At 31.4% G+C, this 18825-nt stretch overlaps 1 protein-coding gene across 4 annotated transcripts in view; it reads right to left on the bottom strand.

Annotated features, from left to right (window-relative positions):
• Positions 1–572: 572 nt before the first annotated feature.
• Positions 573–18825, bottom strand: part of LOC127730587 (cullin-2-like) — a 42568-nt gene continuing 24315 nt past the window's right edge. For all 4 annotated transcript variants that reach the window (XM_052239048.1, XM_052239047.1, XM_052239049.1 and 1 more), the window contains 8 exons: positions 13230–13358; positions 11809–11895; positions 10370–10519; positions 9797–9874; positions 7354–7420; positions 5248–5441; positions 3430–3648; positions 573–2868 (listed from right to left, as the gene is read on the bottom strand). In XM_052239048.1, coding sequence (XP_052095008.1) covers positions 2737–2868; positions 3430–3648; positions 5248–5441; positions 7354–7420; positions 9797–9874; positions 10370–10519; positions 11809–11895; positions 13230–13358 — 1056 coding nt within the window. In that variant the 3' untranslated portion in view covers positions 573–2736. The remainder of the gene's footprint in view (positions 2869–3429; positions 3649–5247; positions 5442–7353; positions 7421–9796; positions 9875–10369; positions 10520–11808; positions 11896–13229; positions 13359–18825) is intronic.

Here is an 18825-nt window from a genome sequence, read left to right as displayed (position 1 = left end):
TGAAAATTTCAGGGCTGAAAGAACTTCACCTAATGAACATTTTTATCCCATGTCAGATTTGCTCTAAATGCTCTAGTTTTTGAGATATAAGCCAAAATCTGCAGTTTACCCCTATGTTCTATTGTTAGCTATGGCGGCCATGTTTTTTGATGAAACAGAAAATAAAACACAAACTTTATTCAAGATACCCTAAGGATCATTCAGCTTAAGTTTGGTTGGAATTGGTTCAGTAGTTTCAGATGAGAAGATCTTTGAAATAGTTTACACGCCAAGTGATGGCAAAAGCTCACATTTCCTGTTATGAATAACAGAAGTCGAAATGTAACTCCATGCAGTTTTTAACCTGCATATTAAAAATCTGCATTTTCTATTTCAGAAGTTGCAAGAAGCATCATAGCTAGTTATATGGCTGTATGTTTATTTGTGTTGAGAACTTGCTGTACACATGGAACCTTGATGATTTGGGGATATTATTATTTTCCTAAACTTCTTAAATACCTTTAAAATCAGGTGAAATACAAATGTCAAGTGTAAGAAATTTTACTTAATTTATAAGTATCAACAAAACAACATCATTTGTAGATTTTTTTTAATAAAAAGGAACAATTTCAAGCACTTATCACATGATTTACAATTTTAATAATGAAAGTAAATATAAACATTGTGTATTTGTGTAATAGCTGTGTACACTTTTGATGAAAAACATTTCTACTATACAATATGAATACTCTGAAGTGAAAAATAAAAAGCTCTAGATTCTGCCACAGTTTACATCAGCATATAATGAAAAGATTTTAGATGTAGCAATTCAATACAGATTACTTCGGTTTTGTTTTTCCATCTTTCAACCATGGGTGTTGGCAAATATTTGTTGTAACTGCTGGTTTTTTTTTAGGCTTGGTACATCTTATGTTGTCATTTTGTTTTATCGTCTAGTATATTTTTTTCGTGTCAATTTAGTTGCATATGTCCTTATTCAGACTGAAAGGGTAAAAGAAACCAAATACATCTGAGCCTTTTTATTCTTTGATATTCAATTAAAATTTTCATTATAGGGGATAACACTCTATTAAATGTTCATAATCACTTAACAGTCAATTTTCATTATAGCTAGATTGCTAACTCATAACTAAACCTAAATGACCTCAAACATAGGGGTTTCTAAAAGTTGAAAAATTGCCCTTTAAAAATGAACAGACCTGCAACTTAATTATTTCAAAATGCCACCCCACGACTTGTTATTTCATTTACCTTAATTTGTCATTTTAATAATCCGACCTCCCGGTCAGTCACATAGTTTTTGAAAAAGGGGGATATTCAATTCTATTTTACTAAAACATCAAAGTGGCAATTAACTGATATCATGTTCCCATTTGAATTTCTATATTGAAATGAAAATACTCAGAAAGTACTAATAAGATTTGTCTAATGTTTTAATGAATTTCTGTGTCATTTTATCTACTTTTTTAAATACACAATTTCAAAAAGTCCAACAACTAGAAGTGGATTAACTAAATGAGGTATATCACAATGTACAAATCATAAAAATAGAGCAAACTATCTACATATCAAAATCATTTACTCTGACAACCTTTAAGTTTATACTATAACTTTTAAGCCATTTGTCAGCTGTACATTTGTAATACAGGAACTAGTATTTTCTTTATATTAGAGACACATGCCTGACAGAAAATGTAATTATCTAAACAGGTTTAGTTGATATTGATTTATAATATCAGTGTTATAATGCCTTGTAAGCAGTCAATGAAAGATAAATTTACACGACTGATTTACTGATGACATCCAGATACAATTATCACATACAGAGTTAGAACATACCCTGCTTTGTACCAGATTGAGTCAACTAGTTTACATGCTAGTAATGTGACAGTCCTGATATAAAACATAAATCTTACTGTCAGAGCCAATAAGTCATTGCTTGTAGTTCTAAAAGCTACGTTCTTCAAGAAGTAGCAGCTAATACAGAAGTCTTTGGTGTGACCCAACTATTAATTGAACCCACACGTTATTAATACAAGTTTTGGAAAAGGTTTATGATTTATTGTTCAAAATCTTTGATAACCAAATAAACAAAAAAACTTTTGTTTTAAAAAAGTTTAAAAAGTAAACCACAGTAATTTATGTATATCCCACATTTGCTTGTACATGTATTGAAATATGTGATGACTGTGATTTCATTGTGTAATTGCTGCTTACAATGTACATTATAGTTATCAAAACAAATCAATTGACTCAGCATAGTCAGTTCTTAAATTTACAGATTATTAAAACTATAATCGTGTCCAGAAAATCATATTTATCTAAATTTAATCTGAATTTCTGAACAAAAAAAGTTCAAATTATAAGAGTTTCGGAAAACATATTACAAAATAGTTTTTGACCTAGGTAATCTGGTACAAGAAAGTTTATTTTAAATAGAAATTTTTCAGATCATACTATTTTCAAGGTTTTTATGATCCCCATTATCTGAAGTATATAAAAAATGAATAATTAAAAGATATTCCTGTCATATTCATAATTATCAAATGTTGTAACAAAAGATCATATTAAAATAAAATGCAGCTGACACAATTCCTTTAATACAGGGAACCATAGATACTAGATCCCCTATGGCTGCATTGAAACACTAGCTTTCATTTTGTCCAGTTTTTTTCCACCAAGTAATTTCACTAGTTTGAATCAGCTGACTACCAAATGATGTCTTCACAAGACTTACTATGCTACATAACTATATTCATCTGTAGAATTGCTAGTCCTTTCTAAATACTGTTTGTCAATTAATGCTTCTATACACTTTTTGATCATGGGTATATTTGGAGAAAATCTGGCTCGGGCTTGACTGATTACCTGAAATATAAATGAATTATAATTACTATAAATCTGATAATTTATCACAAAGATTAGAGTGAGATACACAAAGTCAAAGGTCAATGGTCATCAATAATTTACAAATTAAGGTATTTGTCTCGTTATATCATGGTAATATAAACACATCAAGTTTTAGGTCAGAGAAATAATATCAACTTTGGTGTACATAACACATTTCTGCATTGGTATGTGTCAAATCTAAAGTAATATGTACATTAAAATTTTTACCATTTATTCTCAAAATCAAAAGCAAGCTTGTACTTTTTGTTAAAGCTCAAAATTTAAAACATTATACTCATGTTAAAATTGCTATGCTTTTTTTTATATGACACTTCAGTAGTCAATCACCATTCAAACAATGCATTTTTAAACCCAAAATATGCTTTAAATGTCCATTACCCTATTTGCAGTGATTGATTGTACATCTTCCAGAGAATAAGCAAAATGTTATTACCATTTAAGCATTAATGATACAATCTGCAAGTTGTTCCAATTTTTTATGGATTAGAAAAAAAGAGTAAAAACTAAACAGTAATATACCTCTTGTATTAACATGGTGTGTTTTAATATTTTTCTTGCCTTCATGATTCTAACAATGGCTGCCTGAAGGTACATTTTCCTGTCTTCATCCACTGCATTATGTGTCTGTTCTATTTCCTGTGGAGTTTCTTTCTGTGATGCAGATGTAATCTTGAATTTCGTACGTTTATTGTTATAATTAAAATTCAAAGTTAGTGCACTATCAAGAGAGGCATCATCCTGTCAAAATATCAAATAAAATATTAATGGGTAAGCAATTAACAAATCTTACAAATCTTAATCTTTTAAATTTATTTTGCAGATAGGTTATGTAATATGTAACCAGTGAAATTTTACTGTGCTTAAATTAAAATCATGTACAATTAATGTCATATTTGCAAATATTAAATTATTAACAGTTTTGTATAATTATTATACATTAATGCGATTCTATGCACCATTTTATTTCAATCTATAAACCCCAAATCTAAACATAAATAAACTGTTGACACAGTGATATGTCTCACCTGTCAGCATAAAATTAAGAAAAAGACAATCTGATTGACAGCAACATTGCTTATTAATTCAGTTGCTGGACCATGATCTAGTGGGCAGGGCCTGAAAATGGTCGACAAACTGAGATGTAAAGACAGTAATGTAACTTTATAGAAAATATGGTTGTCTATTGTAAGTAGTTCCTACCAATCTAACTTAAGCAGAAAACTTAACATTGAAAATTGCTAATTAATTCAAAGTCACTGGACCATGTCCTCGGGGACAGGGCCTCAAAATAGTTGTCAAACTGATATGTACTGATAGTAATTCAACTTTATACAAAATATCACTGATCTATCACAAGTAGTTCTTATCAAACTGACTTATGCAGAAAACTTGAAAATTGCTAATAAATTGAAAGTGGCTGGGGCAGGGCCTCAAAATAGTCGTCAACCTGATATGAACTGATAGTAATGCAACTTCATACAAAGTATAATTGATCTATCACAAGTTGATCCTATTAAACTAACTTAAGCAGAAAACTAAACATTGAAAATTGTTAATTAATGCAAAGTCACTGGACCATGACCTAGGAGGCAGGGCCTCAAAATAGTTGTCACACTAATATGAACTGATAGTAATGCGACTTCAGACAAAATATCAATGATCTATCACATCACAAGTAGCTACTATCAAACTAACTTGAGTAGAAAACTAAACAATTGTTGACGCCGTCATTGCCGTCGCCGAAAAGCAATCCATATGTATCGCTTTCCGCGACTTTCATTGCAGGCAAGACAAAAATCAACACATTAGAGAAAAGAACACCAACCTAAAGAGAATTGTTTAAACAATGGCTTAAAGCAAATTTTCAATCTGCTTACATTCCTGTCAATTTGATCTTTTACATATACATGTAATTCAGGCAAAAAATGCCATTTGTATCAAAGGATAGACTTATTCATATCCCTGACTGCATAACCTAGATAGGGAACACTAAAGGAAACTATTAATAAATGTGGATGAATACAATCTGAGTAGGACTTAATTCTAATGAAGCATTATATATTAAGGACAGATCAATCAGTCTTATGTTTTACATGTTATCTTGGGGCATTTTATCTGACTTTACAGTACGAGTTTTGCTCAATGTTAAAGGCTGTCCAGTGATATATAGTTGCTTATATCTACTATATATATCTATATCATTTGGTATCTTGTTGATAGTTGTCTCATTGAAAATCATACCACATCTCCTAATTTTTCATTTATTAGTGTTTTAATGCTGTCCTTTTCATTCTGGTTTAGTTCTTGTATTTAGATTTTTTTCTTAATTTGACTTACCTCTAAAACTACAATTTTGGTTTCTGTTAAGGTTTGTAATTGTTTTTTGAGCTCAGCCTCTGACAGTTTGGTGTGTTCCATTATATCACTAAGTTTTAAAGAGTCTGATGAATTAAATAACAGTAAGATAGCCATGTGAAATGTCCCCATTGACACAAAATAAGGTCTTTTTAAATGATTAAACTTCAATTCACCTGAAACAAAATAAATCAAAGGATAAAACATATATTTTAATCTATCTGCAATCAGCAATGGTTGCAACATATAATAATGTAACCAAATATATTACAACAGAACCAAGGCAAGCAAGTAAGTAGTTATATTGCTCATAAATCCATGTTTCAACAGCAAATCAAAACAATGTTGTGATACCATAAGCTTCAATATGCTACAGTCTATTCTTTTAAAAAATCGTCAGCCAACAGGCTGTTAATGTTTCAAAGAAAAATTTGGACCAGATATTGAAACTTTTATCTATTTCTTCAGGAAAAAAAATGGTGAGCAGTTGAAGAATTCATAACTGTATTGAATTTAGTTTTACAATATAGAGGAGTGAAATTTAGTCTATAATGAAATCTTACCAAGTCCAAAATGAATACATCTTAGTGTTTCCCCTATCATTCAAAAAGGGCATGGTAACTTCAATGAAAAAGGGCACCTAGAGAATGCAAAAGATTAACAAAAGGACACATAGATTATGCTTAGAATTAAAGAAAGGGCACTGAATGGTTATATTGCATTGGTAAAATATGTGATGGAATCAGAGCTCAAGATAGCAATCAATAAAAGTGTAATGTTTTAAAATATTTCAAGTTTTTAAATTTCCCGCCTGTATTTGTATTAAAAAGTATTAAAAAGGTCCCTGTAAATATGCCATGCATGACACTTTTATTGTTTATTTATATGTGCTGTACATATGTTGGATAAATTTTTTTCAGGTAAAACTCCATATGGAGGTGCTCCTAATTAAAGGAGGCTTATACTAAGAAAAATAAGTTTACTTCCGGTTTACTGGTTTACTTTTTTTGAATGCATTACAAGGAAATTAGTCGAAGGACCAGTTTAAAATCTTTTCACAAAATGGCGTCTTGTCAAAATCGAAACATTCATAGAATTTAGTAATTCCATCGATTTTGTTTATTAAACAGATTAAAACGATCTCAATCTATAAGAAAGCAGGTGAAATTGATAATCAGTGGTACTGAGAAATGCTTACAAACTTTTTGTTCAGATAAGTACTATAATTTTCACTAGATTTCATTTTTGAAAGATTTGAATCACCATATGAATTGATCTTTTAATCGTTCAAATCGGATTGAGGAGAAATATGATATCGAAATAAATATCATCAAGTGAAAATAAGTAGAGAAACACACCCAAGCCAATTCCGGACTTTATACATCCACTTTCTGGAATTCAATCATTTACGAGACCATGGCGTCATCCAAAGAAGTGAAAAGGGGGCATGGCGTCTATCCATGCTAAACATGCCTGGGGGAAACACTACATCTTTGTTATCTGTCTTTGTTTTTACATTTATTTTTTCAGTGGAATCAGGTGTTAGCGATAAGTGTGGTCTGTTGTATTGTTTTAATTTTTCGGTAATTTCTGTTATCCTTTTTATGCATATTGTTGAACAAGAAATAAAATACATGAATATACTGACAGCTTTTTCTGAAACTTTAATGTAAACTTTAATTTTCTTTTAACTTTACCAGTATCTAGATGATAAAATTGTTATTGACTACAAGATTCAATTATTACAAAATTCAAATGAATATCAGATTTATACAATTAAATTCTAACTATATATTTAATTTTAATAATACATGTAATCAGAAAAAACATTTCCATTATTCACCTAATGATCTGTTCATGTCATTTGTATAACAAACATCTCAGGTAAATTACTATTTTCATAAAAATATCAACACCAAAAAAACAAATGTGGTAGGCTAGCAGAATTTACAGGCATTCATTAAACCAAGAACATTCAACTATGTATAATGGTGGGTTTTTCAGTCTGAAAATAATTATAACCCTCAACTGATTCTTGGATCAAAACTGGGTACTTCTTTCTATGTTATAAAATTTCCATTGACTTACCATTACAAAAACTGTGCAACCAGGTAAGTTTTCTACCACTGAATTTTCCACTGTAAAATGTTTCAAACTAAAAAATAAATATCAATCAGGTAATCTACCAGAAAATTTACTACTAAAAAGTGTCTTACATTAATATAAACCTACTAGAAAAAATCTGGTTGAAGTCTACTTGAAATGTTTATGGTGATACACAGCTTGGGTTCGTGTTTCTCAAACTGTTTTTATGCACTGGTGCATTATGTTGATAGTTTTGATTAGTTTGTCAGTTCTTCTTCCATAGGAGTTTGAATGTCCAATTAGTAGCTTCTGTCTCGGTGTTACACAGGTGCTCCTAGAACGGAGGAAATAACTCCGAGAAGAAGAAGACAACCTAGAATACTGATGATTAAAACATTTCTCAGTGGTGCTAGTTTGCAGTATTTTTTTTTTTTTTTTGAAAGGTGCGAGTCAAGTTCTGTCTCTGTGTGATACGGGTGCTCCAAGAACGGAGGAAATAACTAAAAGAAGACAATTTAGAACTCTCTGATGATTTAAAACATTTCTTCAGTGGTGTGATTTTGTAGTTTTTTGGTTTTTTTTCGAGTGGTGTGAGTTCTGTCTCTGTGTGACACGGGTGCTCTGAGAATGGAGGAATTTACAAAGAGAAGAAGAAAACAATCTAATGACAAAACACATTTCTTCGAGTTTGTTATATTTTTTTTTTGTTTTTTTTTTTTGAATGGTGCGAGTTTGATAAAGTGATGCAAGTTGTAATAATTAGTGAGAGTGTTTGAGTTGGGTGAGTTGGCCTTGGGCCTAGTTGTCATGAATTCAAGACAAATTGAATACAAAACCATTTCTGCCTGCTTACAAAACGTAGACAGTAAGGAACCAGCTATGGAACTTTATTTGGGGTTTAATTAATTAAGCTACGCTAATTAAAGCAATTACTATATGAAGTTATAAAGTACATTTCATCCACTAACTATTTATTATTATATAATACTTCAGACGATCGTCGGCCTCAGAGACAAACTGGCTAAAAAATTTTGGTCTCCAAATTTAATAGTATAGAAGATGTCAATCATACAAACTATGACTGAACTTCTCAAGGTAAAATGTACTCGACTGAAAGCAGACAAAGTAGTCAATCATTCAAACAACCTCAAACTTTTCGCTGTGAAATATCCCCTGTGAGATGGACATTTTCACCTTACAATAATTTCATAGACATATTATAGTTGACCTATCACACATAGAAAGTCAGAAATTTACTGATCAATAGACTGTTGATAGGTCAAGGTCAAATCATCCTATCAGACAGAGATCTACATTTTACATCAAAACTATAATTAGAATATAATTGATCTATTATTCAGGAGTTGAGAAACTGGTCTCAGTAAATAAACTTTGATCTCTGAACTATGAAATGAAATTCAAGTCAGGTTATTCCTGATGAACAGAAAAAAAAATCAACTATGTCACTAAATCCATATGTTTTAATTACTCATAGTTACAAAGAAACTCACTTCAGTGCAAAAACTAACATAGACAATTGAATCATGAAAATATGGTCAAGGTAGGGGACCCCTGTCAGTCATTACAACAATTCTATGGAGCAAATATAAAAGGTCCATCACTCATATTATGTCATTGAACTATGAACAGATGTAAAGGTCAGGAGATTCCTTACCTTTAGGTATGTACATCTTACAACAATATCTTAGACCAAATACAGTTGACCAATTACTCATAGTGCCTTTGAAACAGACCTAAGTGCAATATTTTAATGTTGTTTTTAGCATTGAACTATCAAAATGTATTCCAAATAAAAACTTCAGACCATAACCTTTCTTTAAATAAAACATTCTGAAATACTAAGATTGATACTAGAAGTCAGAGCAGCCTCTGCCAGTTGGATTAGCATCCATATGTCTCACATCATGTGATTTAGTCCCAGGCCAGATAAAAACTCAATGACCTCAGAATTTCTGATTACTGGCAATGTTAAACTAAAGCTTTTAGGTCAGTAAGTTTGAAAGAGTTTCCTTATAGCATGAACATTGTTACTTGTTATTCTAAATATGCTTTAAGTTTCAATTCTGCCCAGAATTAGTAGAGTGAATTCAAATATAAATGGTTAACACACTTCAGGTAAAAATTCTGCTTAAACTGTCAAAGATTTAAAGATAAGAATTTGTTGCAGTTGAAAAATTGAACAAGAATGGTGTAAAAATATACAAAATTAGCAACAAATGGTGGATTATTATTTATCCATCAGGAATATTGAGAGTTGTGAAATACAATCAACAAATATACTACTACTATTACAGGGTGTTTAATAAACTTGACTACCCATGAGTCTCTCTCAGGGTTGGCCCTTGCTTACACCTTTTTGGGCATTTGATATCATTTATATTGACAGCAAGTTATCTAATGAAATTTATTTCGATTATAACATTACCATTCTAACACTCTTTTCTAACTCTTGAGGTATTGCAAATGTAGGTAAATTACTCTGTCCAATTGGCCATGCTCCAGCCTAGAAAATATATATTAAAGTAATAAGTATCCAATATTTCACATTTATAATAATATGAATAATCTATGATTAGAAAATGTGAGTTGTTCCTCCTACTGCCGCTCTAAACCAACTTTATTTACTTAATATAGAAGAAAAATATAATTCTAAATATGACATGAAATGTAGGTCATTATGTCTCAATCTAATAAAATAAGCTTATATTAACCTACAGACATATCCAAATACCTTAGTCTATCCTATAATAATCAGTAAAATAAAATCAAGTCAATGAAGTCAATTTCACTTTTTATTTTCTTACAGGACTATAAGTAATATGACTTTACGTAATTTGTCATAAAATAAACTGAATGCTTCTGCTTAGTTTAAGGTGGACCACACTAAATTTTATAAAACTATAGTTTTTTTCTTATATTTCAAAAGACTGATGTCAGATATCAAAAATTATATAAGCAAATGTACGAGACTAATTAGGTGGAAGAAAGCTGTATTTACCTGTAACACTGATATAGAAAAGTTAACTCCCAGATCTGATGCATTCTGTCTCTTTAGGAAATCACTGAAGTCATTATTCAAACCAGTACTTATATTCATATCTGTAAACATCCTATGTAGTTTGTTTGTAAATTCATAACCACAGGCTTGCTGAAAATATTATAATTGTACAAATAATACAAGATTGCTATATTGTAGTGAAATGTCCCCACCATTTTATAAATATACAATTTATTATCTCATGAATAGAAATCTGAACAAAGGTATTTACTACAAGGAACCAACATACTAAAAAAATAATCCTTTACGACAAAAATCATTCATCTAGAGCTTGATTCAATAAGGATAAATATAAAGAAAATTCCAATAAATCCTACAAATAAACATGAAATGAAACTGGTGGTAACAAAAATAAGAAGATGTGGTATGATTGCATATGAGACAACTATCCTGGAGAGACTAAAGGAGGAGAATGTAGATAACTACAGGGCACTAGAGTATAATATAGTTTGGTATACTACACATGATCACCAAATAGACCCCAGTCCTAAATTTGAAAGCTGTTAGGCAACTGGTCATCAATAAGTCATAATGGTCAAAGTCCAATAACTCCAGCAAAAATTGTCATATAATAATGGGATATAGTATAGTGAACTATACATAACGACATAAATCTCATTAGTATGAAATCGTTCAAACATATGGTCTCAGGGGAAAATTTTACATGGTGTCAGTATGCTCACATGTATGAAACCTTTCAAACATCGTCTCAGTGGAGAATTTTACATGGTATCATTATGCTTCAATAGACCAAAAAAGATCAGTCTCAAAACTCCTGCAAAAATTGTCAATCAAAATGATAGTACCATAAGATCAACCGTCCCAAAAGTAAGGCGGCTTTTTTTGCAAACAGTCTTAGAAGAGTAGTGTTCACATTATGCTACAATAGGCCAAACATGAAAAATTCCATTACTCCTGTAAAAGTTTTATCATTATTATGACAACCAATCTCACTAAGCATGAAAGTTTCCGACATATGGTACGAGAGAAGGGTTTTAAAAAGTATTACCAAAAGACAAACATTAGGATCACTATATCTCTAAAACCTTTTCAATCCAGCCTTTCTTTCAATGCAAGTGTGTTAAAAGATCTAGTAATCAGAACAATAATTGTCACACTGTAATTTGACATTGTGTAGTATTTTTTTCACAATATTCTGATCATTTTCTTTAGAAAAGTGTTATCTCTCAATGAAAACTGGAAACAACACATTTTTCGCAAATGAATGTGCATAGTTTTGCTTTACTTATAAAAACAGCTAATAAAACAAATACACAATTTCTGTAATATACAATTACTTTTTTAACATTAGAATAGCAGAAAATGTTTGTGCCAATCCTTTCTTTTTAATTGTACCAGCTTATTACTAATATTCCTACCTTTAACTTATTAATCATGGCTTCCTCTGCATCCATTGATGCTGATTGTGTATATATCAAACGTTTGGCCAACATCTTAGAATAAAACTGAAACAATTTAAACCAGAAAATAAAGTAACCACAACACTCAGGTGTATATTTAGTACATAACTTTATAAAATGTGCACATAAATCTAATAATCGTTGTATAAAAAGAAAGCTTATTATAAGTAAACTGTTAAAACACAGTATTGCATCATTGCAAAATCTGATATATTACAATAATAATATCTCAAAAAATGAAAAGAAAAATATTAATATCTAAGCATATGTCAACTCTATATAAGATCATTCAGTACCGTAATCGGGCTTGTATAGGTCGCACTGGTACATTGTCCACACCCCCTTCTCCCCACGAAATTTCAGGTAAAAACTTTTTGTAACTGTTAGAAAATGTCTAATGAAACTCCGGTAATTTCAAATCGTGTGTGGTAGTTTGCGGTATTTTCATGGAAAAACCCGTTTTCCATCATCAAACAGAAGTTGTAACTGCTTGTAAATGATTCTAGAACACTTCACAATTGTTAAAATAAGTCAAAATCACACAAAAAAACAATTTAGAAACTTGTGTATGTTTAAACTGGAAGTTTGAATAGCACCTGTAAAACAAAATTAAAACGGTAGAGTCGAAATCCGTACTTAATAGATATCACTATAATACCACTTTGAAAGTAAAACAGTTCCATCCTTGTGTAAAATATGTTTAATATATCTATAAAATTAACGTTAGAAAGGTCTTAGGCTAATAAAAAACATATTTGTCAGTAGGAAACACCAAAACGGAACGAATAATAACCGATTACGTTTTGTAGTTTATACATCGTAAGCTGGTTTACGGTTGACTTTTATACTTTTTTCAATCCATTTCATTCAAGCAGACTCCAGTTTATTTTAAGCAATGCAGTGAAAAGAAATGAGAAATTTGTAATGAAGCATTTAATTTTTAAATTTATCAGTATTAATTTGATATTGAATAAAAATAACTTATTAATATTAATTAGGTAAAATTATTAGTTTTGAAAATGATAAGAGCGCCCTCTACAATATCAATAACAAACATGGTGGAACGTAAACAAACCACCTCACGAAATTGAATTTTCTCTCTTATTTCTTGCTTATTGTACTCTATAGTCCGCACCCTGTCTGGCTGGTTCAATTTTGTAGAATAAAACCGCGGACTATGCAAGGCTTTTAACGGTATCTAATCCTATATCATTTTATGTGGTTGTTATTATCATGGATCTATAAAGCATAAACCTTAGCCAGCTTAATTGAAAGATGTCTAGTATTCATACAAGTATTTGAATATTGCTCTTCTATTAGGCATCTATGACGTAATCTTATTTGAAATATGTGAATGTAATTTAAATTAGAACTCTTACCCTTTGGAAAACATCTTTATCATCCAGATATTTGAACACAGTTATACAATTGGCTAGTTTGTCATCTAATTCATTCTCTGATATACCTTTAGAACTTTTCTTTAGTAAATTATCACAGTATCTTGAAAGCTATAACAAAAAATTATACAATTCAATTCACATAATTCAATAAAAGTGACGCTACCCAAATTTGAACTTGATATGAGTTTTGTGGTAATAAGCATTGTGTTTAAGTTTCATAACATTTGGTTGAGGCAAACTTAAGTTGAGAACAGAAACTAATAAAATGCTCCGCTGGGGCGCAGCTTGATACGACCGCAGAGGTCGAACCCTGAACAGTTGGGGCAAATATGGACACAACATTCAAGCTTGATACAGCACTGAATTTGGATTGTAATTAAATATTTGATACAGCATAGGTTTCTGACACAGAATGAATGTGGTCCAAGAACTTAAAATTTTTTAATTTACCTATTCAAACCATATCATTATTATTTGCTTTTATATATAAATCAGAAATAACCAATTTAAAATGGAAAATTTTAAAGAAAAAAAAAGGAAAAAAATATCCCCCCCCCCCAAATTTTTTGAACCCCCTTATGATTCATTACCCCCAAACTCAATCCCAGTCTTCCCTTTGTGGTATGGTACCTTGCAGTACAATTTCAGAGAGATCCATACACTTGAACACAAGTTATTGTCTGGAAACTAGAAAAATGCTTCTTTTTGGCCCCAAATTCCTAAACTTTTAGGGCAATTACCCCCAAACTCAAACCCAGCTTTCCCTTTGTGATATGGAACCTTGTAGTACAATTTCATAAAGATCAATACACTAACACAAGTTATTGTTGTTTTTTTGCCCCTTTATGGCCCCTAATTCCTAAAATTTTGAGGTAATTACCCCCAAAATCAATCCCAGACTTCCCTTTGTGGTATGGTACCTTGCAGTACAATTTCAGAGAGATCCATATCCTTGAACACAAGTTATTGTCTGGAAACTAGAAAAATGCTTTTTTTTCCCCCTTTTTGGCCCCTAATTTCTAAAATTTTGAGGCAATTACCCCAAAAATCAATCCCAGCATTTCCTTTGTGATATGGAACCTTGTGGTATAATGTCAGAGAGATCCATACACTTACACACAAGTTAATGTCATGAAACTAGAAAAATGCTTGTTTTTTGTCCCTTTTTGGCCCCTAATTCCTAAAATTTGGAAGCAATTTCCCCCAAAATTAATCCCAGCATTCCCTTTGTGATATGGAACCTTGTGGTACAATGTCAGAGAGATCCATACACTTACAAACAAGTTATGTCTGGAAGTTACAAAAATGCTTATTTTTGGCCCCTTTTTCCTTAACTGTTGGTACCATAACCCCCAAAATCAATCCCCACCTTCCTTTTATGGTATTGAACCTTATGGAAAAATTTCATAGAGATCCATTCACTTAAACTAAAGTTAGAGTGCGAAAACCAATGTGTCTTCGGACGACGACGACGACGCCAATGTCATACCAATATACGGCCGCAAAATTTTTTGCAGTCGTATAAAAATTCAGCAATTTTTCTATTTGTAAACACGCATAACTCTAGAACGGTTGTGTATAAGTTTGAGTAACATTTGGTTGAGACAAACTAAAAAATTCAGCAATTTTTATGTTTATAAAGGGACATAACTCAAGAATGGTAAAAGTGTCGGCACCTTATTTCGTACTTAATCTGTATTATGTAGTAATATGCATTGTGTATAAGTTTCATAACATTTGGTTGAGGCAAACTAAAGTTAGAAAACGGAAACAAAAAATTTGTACTTGATCTTAGTTTTGTGGTAATGAATATTGTGTATAGGTTTCATAATGTTTGGTTGGGGCAAACTTAAGTTACAGAATGGAAACTAAAAATTTTGCAATCTTTCGATTTATAAAGGGGCATAACTCAATAATGGTTAAAGTGACACTACCCAAATTCAACTAGATCTGTGTTTTATCAGTGGAAGTCAAAATTAAACATTGCATTGTATAAAGCATTGATTGTAGTTGATTCAACTATAATCGGGGACAAAGGAAGATAACTCCAATTTTAATAAAATGCTTCGCTGGGCGCAGCTTGATACGACCGCAGAGGTCGAACCCTGAACAGTTGGGGCAAGTATGGACACAACATTCAAGCTTGATACAGCTCTGAATTTGGATTGTGATTAAATATTTGACACAGCATAGGTTTCTGACACAGAAAGAATGTGGTCTAAGAACTTCAATTTTTTTAATTTACCTATTATGGTCCAATGTCCAAAATCAAAATACATGGTTAGATTCAGCATATCAAAGAACCCCATATATTCAATTTTTGTTGAAATCAAACAAAGTTTAATTTTGGACCCCAACTTGGACAACTTGAAAACTGGTCCCATAATCAAAAATCTAAACACATGTTTAGATTCAGCATATCAAAGTACCCCAAGAATTCATTTTTTGTTAAAATCAAACTAAGTTTAATTTTGGACCCTTTGGACCTTAATGTAGACCAATTTAAAAAACGGGACCCAAAATTAAAAATCTAAAAACACGGTTAGATTTGGCATATCAAAGAACCCCAATAATTCAATTTTTGATGAAATCAAACAAAGTTTAATTTTGGACCCTTTTGACCTCAATATGAACCAATTTGATAGCAGGCCCACAAAATAAAAAATCTAAATACATGGTAAGATTCAGCATATCAAAGAACCCCATATATTCAATTTTTGTTGAAATCAAACAAAGTTTAATTTTGGACCCCAATTTGGACCAACTTGAAAACTGGGCCAAAAATCTAAAATCTAAATACATGTTTAGATTCAGCATATCAAAGAACCCCATATATTCAATTTTTGTTGAAATCAAACAAAGTTTAATTTTGGACCCCAACTTGGACCAACTTGAAAACTGGTCCCATAATCAAAAATATAAACACATGTTTAGATTCAGCATATCAAAGAACCCCAAAAATTCAATTTTTGTTAAAATCAAACTAAGTTTAATTTTGGACCCTTTGGACCTTAATGTAGACCAATTTAAAAAACGGGACCCAAAATTAAAAATCTAAATACACGGTTAGATTTGGCATATCAAAGAACCCCAATAATTAAATATTTGATGAAATCAAACAAAGTTTAATTTTGGACCCTTTTGACCTCAATATGAACCAATTTGATAGCGGGCCCACAAATAAAAAATCTAAATACATGGTAAGATTCAGCATATCAAAGAACCCCATATATTCAATTTTTGTTGAAATCAAACAAAGTTTAATTTTGGACCCCAATTTGGACCAACTTGAAAACTGGGCCAAAAATCTAAAATCTAAATACATGTTTAGATTCAGCATATCAAAGAACCCCATATATTCAATTTTTGTTGAAATCAAACAAAGTTTAATTTTGGACCCCAACTTGGACCAACTTGAAAACTGGTCCCATAATCAAAAATCTAAACACATGTTTAGATTCAGCATATCAAAGAACCCCAAGAATTCAATTTTTGTTAAAATCAAACTTAAGTTTAATTTTGGACCCTTTGGACCTTAATGTAGACCAATTTAAAAACGGGACCCAAAATTAAAAATCTAAATACACGGTTAGATTTGGCATATCAAAGAACCCCAATAATTCAATTTTTGATGAAATCAAACAAAGTTTAATTTTGGACCCTTTTGACCTCAATATGAACCAATTTGATAGCGGGTCCACAAATAAAAAATCTAAATACATGGTTAGATTCAGCATATCAAAGAACCCCAAGAATTCAATTTTTGATGAAATCAAACAAAGTTTAATTTTGGACCCTTTTGACCTCAATGTGGACAAAGTTGATAACGGGGCCCAAAAATCAAAAATCTAAATACATGGTTAGATTCAGCATATCAAAGAACCCCATATACTCAATTTTTGTTGAAATCAAACAAAGTTTAATTTTGGACCCCGATTTGGACCAACTTGAAAACTGGGCCCATAATCAAAAATCTAAATACAGGTTTAGATTCAGCATATCAAAGTATCCTAAAAATTCAATTTTTGTTAAAATCAAACTAAGTTTAATTTTGGACCCTTTTGACCTTAATGTAGACCAATTTGAAAACGGAACCAAAAATTAAGAATCTAAATACACGGTTAGATTCGGCATATCAAAGAACCCCAATAATTCAATTTTTGATGAAATCAAACAAAGTTAAATTTTGGACCCTTTGGACCTCAATGTGGACCAATTTAAAAACGGGGCCCAAAATCGAAAAAACATAATACACGGTTAGATTCAGCATATTAAAGAACCCCAAGAATTCAAGAATAAAACCCCATTGAAATTGATCAAGAAATAAGCAATTTATACGAAGTATCTTCTTTTGCACAATACTGTGCAATTGAATATTTCTTGCTATTGTGCAATACTGTACAATTGACAATTTCTTGCTATTGCGCAATTTTGTGCTATTGGATATTTCTTGCTATTGCGCAATACTGTGCAATTGAAGATTTCTTGCTATTGCGCAATACTGTGCAATTGAAGATTTCTTGCTATTGTGCAATACTGTGCAATTGAAAATTTCTTGCTATTGCACAATACTTATTATATAATAATTTACACATCCTGTTTGGTGTGTATCTCCTACCATATCATTATTATTTGCTTTTAAATATTAATCAGAAATAACCAACTTAAAATGGAAAATTTTAAAAGAAAAAAAAAGAAAAAAAAAAATCCCCCCCCCAAATTTTTTGAACCCCCTTATGATTCATCACCCCCAAACTCAATCCAAGCCTTCCCTTTGTGGTATGGTACCTTGCAGTACAATTTCAGAGCGATCCATACACTTGAACACAAGTTATTGTCTGGAAACTAGAAAAATGCTTATTTTTGGCCCCTTTTTGGCCCCCAATTCCTAAACGTTTCGGACAATTACCCCCAAACTCAATTCCAGCTTTCCCTTTGTGATATGGAACCTTGTAGTACAATTTCAGAAATATCCAAACACTTACACACAAGTTATTGTCATGAAACTAGAAAAATGCTTGTTTTTTGCCCCTTTTTTGGCCCCTAATTCCTAAAATTTTGAGGCAATTACCCCCAAAATCAATTACAGCCTTCCCTTTGTGATATGGAACCTTGTGGTACAATGTCAGAGAGATCCATACACTTACACACAAGTTATTGTCTGGAAGTTACAAAAATGCTTATTTTTGGCCCCTTTTTGGCCCCTAATTCCTTAACTGTTGGTACCATAACCCCCAAAATCAATCCCCACCTTCCTTTCAAGGTATTGAACCTTATGGTTAAATTTCATGGAGATCCATTCAATTAAACTAAAGTTAGAGTGCGAAAACCAATGTGTCTTCGGACGACGCCGGACGACGCCAGACGACGACGACGACGACGCCAACGTCATACCAATGTACGACCAAAAAATTTTCAATTTTTGCGGTCGTATAAAAATAACATGATATTCATTTATAAAGGGACATAACTCTAGAACAGTTAAAGTGACGCCACCAAATTTCAAACTTGATCTGTGTTTTGAGGTAATAAGCATTGTGTATAAGTTTCATAAGATTTGGTTGAGGCAAACTTA

This window comes from Mytilus californianus, unplaced genomic scaffold (genome assembly GCF_021869535.1).
Source record: "Mytilus californianus isolate M0D057914Y unplaced genomic scaffold, xbMytCali1.0.p SCAF_2, whole genome shotgun sequence".
Taxonomy (NCBI): Eukaryota; Metazoa; Mollusca; class Bivalvia; order Mytilida; family Mytilidae; genus Mytilus; species Mytilus californianus.
Note: the sequence above shows the minus strand (reverse complement) of the source record. Positions and strands in the feature narration are given on the sequence as shown.